The 9,069-nt window shown below is 41.4% G+C and overlaps 2 protein-coding genes across 5 annotated transcripts in view; one reads left to right on the forward strand and one right to left on the reverse strand.

The window, feature by feature from the left end:
* The window catches only part of slc1a8a (solute carrier family 1 member 8a), a 24,136-nt gene extending 20,924 nt beyond the window's left edge, over window positions 1-3,212 (forward strand). For all 3 annotated transcript variants that reach the window (XM_083557930.1, XM_083557931.1, XM_083557929.1), the window contains 4 exons: window positions 515-709; window positions 1,342-1,476; window positions 1,767-1,863; window positions 1,957-3,212. In XM_083557930.1, the coding sequence (XP_083414056.1) occupies window positions 515-709; window positions 1,342-1,476; window positions 1,767-1,863; window positions 1,957-2,121 (592 nt within the window). In that variant the 3' untranslated portion in view covers window positions 2,122-3,212. The remainder of the gene's footprint in view (window positions 1-514; window positions 710-1,341; window positions 1,477-1,766; window positions 1,864-1,956) is intronic.
* elavl1b (ELAV like RNA binding protein 1b) lies at window positions 2,757-9,035 on the reverse strand. Of its 2 annotated transcripts, XM_083557933.1 has the most exons (9): window positions 8,847-9,035; window positions 8,117-8,182; window positions 7,274-7,342; window positions 6,327-6,504; window positions 5,642-5,745; window positions 4,644-4,797; window positions 4,327-4,552; window positions 3,707-4,014; window positions 2,757-3,423 (listed from the first exon to the last, which is right to left on the reverse strand). In XM_083557933.1, the coding sequence occupies exons 2-9, from the start codon at window positions 8,150-8,152 to the stop codon at window positions 3,371-3,373; spliced, it is 1,128 nt and encodes a 375-aa protein (XP_083414059.1). In that variant the 5' UTR covers window positions 8,153-8,182; window positions 8,847-9,035; the 3' UTR covers window positions 2,757-3,370. The 2 variants fall into 2 exon arrangements, with proteins under 2 accessions (XP_083414059.1, XP_083414060.1); XM_083557934.1 differs by lacking the exon at window positions 5,642-5,745 and having other exon boundaries at window positions 8,847-9,015.
* Window positions 9,036-9,069: the final 34 nt, after the last annotated feature.

Here is a 9,069-nt window from a genome sequence, read left to right on the forward strand (position 1 = left end):
TGGTGATTGTGAAAAAAATTTTTTCCACAGATGATTTTCTAATATATTACATCATACAAATATACATTTCAATAATTTTTATGATTATAATTTTGCGTGTGTGGTTCAGGGAGGGCGGCGCCCTAGCGCCCTCTATTGGCCAGCCGCTACTGCTTCTGCAGCTGGTCAGGGTTCCCTGATATCAGTCCTCTTTCAGAAGATACTCTTCCTAAGCATCTACACTACAACACACTGATGAGGAACGCTATGAGGAACATCACAGAACTTAATATGTGGCTCCACCTCCATATTTCCCAGATCTCAGTTGGATCTGGTGTCTGTGGGCTGCGCTGGAGGAAAAGGTTTTAGCAGCAGATCAGATTCACAGGACGCAGTAGGAAGGTGGATTTAATGTTATGGCCGAAGGAGATCATTTATAAGTTGTGAATTTTGTCAACTGATGTTTAAATGAAAGGTTTCGATCTCATTAGAAGTTTGTCATTTCATGGTGTGTGTGTGTGTGTGTGTGTGCCAGTTCTGCCACGCTGCCCATCACCATGAAGTGTTTGCTGGAGAACTGTCAGGTGGAAAGATCGATCGCACGCTTCGTCCTACCCGTAGGAGCCACCATCAACATGGACGGCACCGCTCTGTATGAAGCCGTGGCAGCCATCTTCATCGCTCAGGTCAACGAGTACGAGCTCGATTTTGGACAGATGGTGACAATAAGGTAGATGCCTAGCTGACCAAATCCATAACATCACACAGAAACCTCCAACATCCATCAGCAGACAGGAGCTCAGACTTACCTGTAACATGGAGCTGAAGCTTCTCCTGCAGCAACCTGGTTATTATTTAACTCGCAGTGTAACGGTTCCTCCAGAGGAGCTACTACAGAAACCTGAACCCACTGTGTACTTTATACCAAACTGATCATTTCGTTTATTCCTACACAACATTTTGACTCTGTTCGATCTTTAGGATCTCAAATTCACACTGAAAAGTCCAGTTTGCTCTTCGGAGTTGTTGCTGTTTCATGGTGACGAGTTCGTCTGCAGTGCATCACTGATGCATCACTAAGACGTGATTTTCTTCCCTTCAGTTTCTGCAGCACAGGTTGTGATTTAATCACCGGAATAAAATAATACACGTGATTTTCTCTCCGCTGTTCTCAGTGTCTGTTAGACTTTTTGGTGAAAGATGCTTTTTCCTGTTCAGAACATTCTGATGGCTGTAGCTGGGAGAAATCCATCTCATTCTTCACTGTATATTACAAAGTATCATTTTATACACTCACAATAAACCAGACGTGAACGTTGTCCTGAATCCGTCGCCTTGTACACGTGTCTCTGTATCGAACAGCATCACGGCCACTGCTGCCAGCATCGGTGCTGCGGGCATCCCCCAGGCTGGCCTCGTTACCATGGTGATAGTGCTGACCTCAGTAGGACTGCCACCAGACGACGTCACGCTGATCGTCGCCATCGACTGGATTCTGTAAGTTAAATTTGTACTTCTTTATCGTTAATGAAGTTTGATTTGTGTGTACAGTATGTTGTTCTACCACAGTGCTGTTAAAAGCTGCTCTCTGATTGGTCCGAGTCTGTTTACTCGTCATTTATTGGTTCTACAGTAATGAGCGTCACAGTGAACTGCGTGGCAGCAAATACACATTTTTAACTACGTTCTAAAAATTCTTTATGGAATGTTTTTTTTTCTAGTGTTTTATTCCTGATGCAGGAGAAGTGTATGATTTCTGGACCTGGGTGTTTTGTGTTCCTCCACAGGGATCGGTTTAGAACAATGATTAACGTACTCGGAGACTCGCTGGCTGCTGGAATCATCGGACACCTGTGTCGGAAAAAATCTGCTTCTGATAAAAGGGTAAAATGAACGCCAGCGCATTGTGACGCAGCACAATCCGAACATGACGTCAGACAAGTGACGGGTTTTTAAACGCTGCCTTTTCCCCTTCAGGGATCAGGTGCTGGATCGTGTCAGAAAAGAAATCACGGCCGAAACCTGAAAAACGTTCATCTGGCCGAGGTGCCGCTGCTCGCAGGGAAAGACTGTGTGTATGAGGTGGTTGGAGACACGGTGACTGAGCGACCCACCGTCTACTACAACATCTGCCAGGTCTGAACTCGCACGTGCCTTACAACAAACACGGTATGGAGAGGAGTCTCAACATCTGCTGATAGGACCTTTACCAAGCAGCTGAAATGCTCAGCAGTTATTCCACAAAAGGCCCTGATACGTCCACTGCCGTACGCCATTTTTATACTATTTTTCTGTTTAGGAAACGCTGAGATCACACCTGCTCATTCATCTACTCCAGGAGTTTCCACAAAGCACCAGTGTGGCTGCAGCTTTTCATTCCAACCAATCAAATTTAACCCGTTTTAAGCTCGTGATTTTTTAATGATTATCAGGTGTGGCCTTTAATTGGTTGGAATTAAAACCTTTGTGGAAAAGTTAAGACACCCCTGGACTAGAGCAAAGATCACATGCAAAGGTTTAGGGATGAATGATTCGTTTCTCCAGTCTTCAGCTTCCTTGTTTGGAGGTGTGAAGAGTGATGCTGAAGATAGCCTGCTTTTTACATTTATACACTCAATATGAAAATCCACTCTGTTCCGTGTACGTCTGTAACGATCCTTTCAGGAGATCAGGTATCACACGTTATTAAATCTGCAGCTCCTGCATGTTTAGCATGTGTACTCATTTATGCAGTTACACAAATACTGTTACAAATCCACAAAACAAAAAAAAAAAACTTACAACAAAACAATGGTGTTTATTTGTAAATACATAAAAGCGCCATAGCACTTCTGATGAAGTAGACAGTGAAGCTACAGCTATAGAACATCAAATGAACATGCATACGATCAGAGAGAAAAAGGAAAAACTGTACTGTAAGCAGAAACTGCAGGCTGTCTATAAACAAACAATATACTCATCAATAAATGTTTAATATGCCCTGGATTCAGAGTTGTTCAGGATTAGAAGCGGACTCTTACACCAAGCAGAACAAATTACTATGTACAGTTTGTGTAAGTTGCAGACTCCATTACAAAACAAGTAGAAAAACAATGAATTAGAGTCATGAACAGAAGAGTGTGTGTGTGTGTGTGTGTGTGTGTGTGTGAGGACAGTAAAGTTATACATTCAAAATGAAATGGTGACCAAAGTCCACCCCAGAGGAGAGCTTCACAACAGTCCAAAAAAGAAAAGTCAATCAAGAAAACAAAACTTTTCAAAGCAAAACAAAATGTGATCATATTAACTACAATATCACATGCCAACAAAAAAAAAACTTCAATAAACATTTGTATAAATCAGTAATTTGAAGCAAATTCTCCGTCGCCTTTGGTCCAAAACCTTAATCCCTTCAGATAGACTCGGGAAGGTTACAGGGGTCGCTGAAGGAATATTTACAATTATCTGCACACAGAATCACAATAAAGTGTTAAAAAGGTTATTCGACACGTGATATGATCCTATGGAACATGAATCAGGGTTTAATAGTATCTTACTGATTAATTGATACAATGAACAATACTGACACTACTCATATATACATATATAAGGATGCAGTTTTAAGTGAATTATTAAAATAATTTCAGATTATTATAGCACTAATACTAACAGTAGGATAGGGACCAAAAAACATAAGTTCTCAGAACCCAAAAGTAATACATCCTGTCCTTTTATTCGTGAGACTTACTGGTCTTGAAGGAGACCTGCAGCACTTTGTCCCCTAGACGATACCCGTTGAGGCTGGCGATGGCCATGGCCGCCTCTTCGTAGTTGGTCATGGTGACGAAGCCGAAGCCTCTGCATTTGTTGGTGTTGAAGTCACGGATGACTTTTACATTGGTGACCGCCCCGAACGGGCCGAACATCTGCCACAGCAGGCCTTCATCACAATCTTGCCCCAGATTGTAAATGAAAATGCACCAGCCGGAGGTCGAGCTCGACGCCACATTCATGCTAGACACACTACTCATGTGGTCTACGCTCATTGGTGAAAACCTAACACACACACACACACCCCCCACAACAAGTGATTAGCTGTAAAGGCATTTTCCTGTAAGCAAGTGTTTGAATCTTTCCAACCAAAAGTTTAAAATGGTATGAGGTCCCTAGAGCACACGTGTTGATTCACCACAGATCAGATATTTTAACTGCTGTGAGTTCGAGATGTGTGTAAGTACTGGGATACTGTGGAACCCACAGCGGTGTGTGGATTTTTATGCATATTATAGTGTGTTTATTTACAGCAAATACACTACTGTGAGAATTCTGCTGATATGTGACCTGGACGAAGTGCATTGCAGCACTTACCTGAACCTCTGAGTCTGATGATGAACCGGGCCTCCAAATCGCCGGGACTGCGTGTGATAGAACTGCGACAGCAGCTGGGAGTTCTTCGCCTGGTTGGGATTTGCTGCAAACTTGACGGTGATGGGCTCGGAGGCTCCAGTGGGCTTCTGGCCATTCAGACCCTTGATGGCATCTTCTGCTTCAATTCTCTTATCGAAGCGAATGAAAGCGACGCCACGTGACAGGCCTAGAGGAAGAGCAATTATTATAAGCCCAAATGTGAATAGGGGGAAAATAAAATTAAATTAGTAGCACACGTTCAGACACAGGGGCGATACCTGAAGCCTGATCCACCAACACCCTGGAGTTTATGATGCGTCCATACTGGGTAAACAAGTCCTCCACATCCTTCTGTGTCATGGTCTTGGGCAGGCCACTAATGTAAAGATTGGCATCTTTTATAGTGTCAGAGCTTGGCCTGGCATAGGAGACCTAATGAAGGCAGAATAGTAACCCATAAATAACAATCAACATGACTGACTGTTTATAAAGTAATTCAACAAAGCATTAAAAAGGTAAGGCAACAAACATCCCAATAAATAAAATATAAATCACATCGATTTTTTCTTTCTTTTTCTTTTTTACAAAAGATTAAAGAGGGAAAAAAATGACAATTGTTCCATGGATGATAATTTACAGACTATATCTAAAAAAATTAATAAATAAATGAACCAACAACAAAAACTAAACAAATAAACAAAACTGAATTAAAAAAAGGGACAATTTCCACATCAGCAACAATCCCTTTAGAGAAAAAAAAAATGCGGAAAATAAATCGGATCAGCAGGGATTGCTGTGCAGGGCTTTGGTTCGGCACAACGTCATACTCAAGCAAATGACCGCTCCAGCCTCCCTCACATCAACAAAATCTCCAGAGAAAATAAATAAATAAAAACACATTCAAGTGTAGGAGGCTAAACATCAGTCTTAACATTAAGGGGAAAAAAAAGTCAAAAAAAAAAAACCAAAACTTCAGTATAATTCTGTACCGAAAATAAAACCATGCCAGATCAAGAAGCCAATTGTTGAAATCATAGAGGGGTTAAAAAAAACCTGGTCATGTAGAAAAAACTGACAAACGAGTAAAAAGAAAGCAGGGAATGAAAGAAATGAAAGAAAACAAAGTCCTCACACACCAGTAAAAGTGCATTTCTTTCTGAGAAACACACTGCAGTATTGGGATTTTTTCCTCTGCTGCCTAACAGACTAGTGGAAGAACATAAGGTGATATCTATCAGTTTACACATGGATACAAGAACAGCTCTTTGCACGTTACCTTGATAGTTTTAGACTGTAGTCTCAGCCCATTGAGAGTACTGATTGCCCTTTCTGCATCACTAGGGTTAATATAGTTAACAAATCCGTACCCTAAACTGTGGCCTAGAGAAAAAAAAAGGAACAAACAAAATAAAAACAACAAACGATTGTCCACATCCTGTAGACGAAATCAGCTTCAGAAAGGAAAAAAAAAAACAAAGATTACAGTGCAGTGAACGTCTCAGAGGGAAAAAAAACGACATGACTTTCACAAGAATTATTAAACCTCAAACAAAACTTACATTAAAAAAAATCCCAAACAGTGAATTACTTAAAAAAAAAAAAGACAAGTCAGTTATACATTTTCAAATTAAAAACAATTTCACATTAAAATCAAAAGAAAAGTCTTTAAATGACAATTTACTGTGGTTATAGTGAGCCATACAGACACACTGAGAAAAATAAAGAAATAAAAATACTGAGAAACTTCACACCGCACTATTATATAGACAAGAGGTGTACAAGAGAGTGGAACACTGAGCAGACAGGTGTACATCAGATTCCAGTCTCAACAACGAGTGCATTTAAAACAGGTTGTGTACAGCATGTGTAAACACACGCGCTGATTATATCTTTCTGAACTATTTGGCACAGAGGGGAAAATAATCAGGAGAGGAAAACTGGGTTTATTTGGTGAAACTTACCTCCCATTTTGTCACGGATGAGTTTGGCGGACTCGACCTCCCCGATGCTGCTGAACAAACTGCGCAGCTCATCCTGACTCATGTTCTGGGGCAGGTAATTGACTATCAGGTTTGTTTTAGCATCTTTGGGTTCATCTCCCAAGTGGCTCTCAAAACCGTTAGGAAGATCGTAGGCATCCTGTTCAGCAAGCACAAGAGAACCTTCAGTGCGGTGTGTACACATCAGTAAAGCCAATTTATTTTGAACGACTGCTACAGAGAAGACATGACCACTACAAACAATGGCATGAACTCAAGTGTTTTGAGTGTATGTAATAGGAAAGAAGAAGAAACAATGCTTGATGTAAAGGTTTAAGTAAAAAGCAACAAACTTACCCAGAAATAATAAAACTAAGTTACAAGTCAATAACTAAAATTAATAGATTATAGAAAACTAAACCTTCACCCATACATTCAAGAACTCACACCAGATTAATTCCCCTTCACTGTTATAAGACGCTCCACTCTTCTAAGAAGGCTTTGCACCCTATGTTTGGCCATGGTTGTGGGGATTAACGATTATTTAGCAACAAGAGCATTTGTGAGATCAGACCCAGATGTTGGTGAGTAAGTGTGGGGCTCAGCCAGTATTCAGTGGGGGTCAAGGTTTTATGCAAGACACTTCAGTTTTTTCAGTCTAACCTTCACACTAATAACACTCTTTATGGAGCTTACTTTGTGTACATGATCATCATGCTGGAACACTGTTTTGGAATAAACATATTCCCTTATAAAATGTGTGAGGTAGTGTGTGTTACATGTGCTATGTGAACTTATATATGCAAAAACAACTAATTAAAAAGAATGTTATTTCCATATTGTGCACGTTTGGTCTTCAACATGTTTATCATGTTTTAATACAAAAAAAAAGTAACATTTAAACAGTGGTAAAATTCCAGCACACGTACCTTCATGCTCCCCCCCTTGCCAAGCTGCTGCAGCTCTCGGTCATTCCCCTGACTCTGCACCTCACAAACCTAAAACAAATAAAACATTCAGAAAACATCAAATAATAAAGAGTATGATAAAAACTGGCCTGTGTCCACACCTACAATATGACACTTTATAATAAAAGCTGCTGACCAGAGATCTCTGTCAAAACTACAGCGTACAGGCCTGATGTTTGCCCCAGATACACCCACACACACACACACACAACACAGTGTGGAGTATGTTGACCCTGACTAGGGAATCATCTTTAACCTAAAGAAATTATATATAATAAGTAAAACAGCACTCCCAGCATTCTTTTGGAATGTGTCCTGCAAGTCTTCTTTTCGAACCATTTTAAGCACCGAATCTCCAGTCATGTCAAAACAGCAAGCTGGATCTCCATCTCAGAGGAGAGGGTGAAGTCTGCAGGAGCCAAATCTGGTGAGTAGGTGGGTGTGGAAGTGAGAACATGTGGATTGTTCTCCAACGATCACCATGCCCACCATGTTGAATGGATTCGGCATTTCCGGGGGTTGAGCTAGTCTTCCTCATCTCGTCATCGTCCAGGAACCATGTTCTGCATATGAAGCGCGTGTGCCGCTTAAAACATCTCCACACGACAGCGTGTGTTAAATCGGCCCAGTTTCACAAAGAATTTCACATTTGCTCTTTGTCCATGATGAAATCGCAGACATAATGCACATGGTGAGAATAGCACCAGGTTAATTTCCAAACTTTTTGATATCACCTCATAGGTTAACTTCAATCTACTCGTCACAGGAAAAAAAAACCCACAAACCCCTGTAACTGTACCTCACCTTCAGGTATCTGATGTGTCCTCGTCTCACAGCCATGTGTCCACTAAACTCCAGCCAAACCTGAACCTGGGAGCAGCAGCAGACAGTCAATCAGTGCAAATCACATACACACACCGTACACGAGTATGTACCTTTCATTCATTTACCATCTCAAACACAAAAACCACACACAAAAGGACTGGACTCAAGACCGAACCTAAACTATATCTAAAATAATACACAGTTAGTCTGAACTCTTCTCTATCAGGTCTAAACAGAACTCCTCCGAACCGGAACTAATTTATATCAGACTAATATACACCAGCGCGTGCCCGTTCGCAGTACAACTAAAAATAATCCCCGTTAAATTCGATATTAAAAAATACAGCATTTACCGACCTAGCATTAAGTGCTTAGCCAGCTAGCTGCCTTAGCTAATCGCCTCAGAAGCAGCGTGCATGCTAAGCGCTAGCTTCTTTCACAGATATCAATTAACACAAATCGTACGGAGTTTATAAAGTTAATAAAAGCGGACTTTTACAGAGAAATACTTTTTTCACGTTTCAATCCGAACGCTGAGGGAGTTTTTAACAGCCGGTTCCGGGAGCTAGCCTGCTGCTGTTAGCGACTGGGCCTCACGCGCTAGCCGCATCCTCTCCGTTCACCCCAATACGTCATACGCAAATATAACACGAACTTTTTTCTATTAAGCAAGAAAAAAAGCAAATGTAATTAAAAGTAATATAAATACCAGTAATAGTAATAATAGCCGAGTTCCCACAGAGCTGAGTGCTGCGCTTCTGTATCACAGCGAAGTGGGCCTACTCGTGCGCGCTTGAACAATAACGAGCCTCTGTCCCGGATGTGGTGGAAAGGGGCGCGCGCCGCACCACGCCACACCTCGCCCCGCCCACTACGCCTAGGCGCAACCCAAACGACTTTCCTATTGGACACAGCGCGCACTACAGCCCGAG

The sequence above is a fragment of the Silurus aristotelis genome (genome assembly GCF_946808225.1).
Source record: "Silurus aristotelis genome assembly, chromosome: 13".
NCBI classification, from domain to species: Eukaryota; Metazoa; Chordata; class Actinopteri; order Siluriformes; family Siluridae; genus Silurus; species Silurus aristotelis.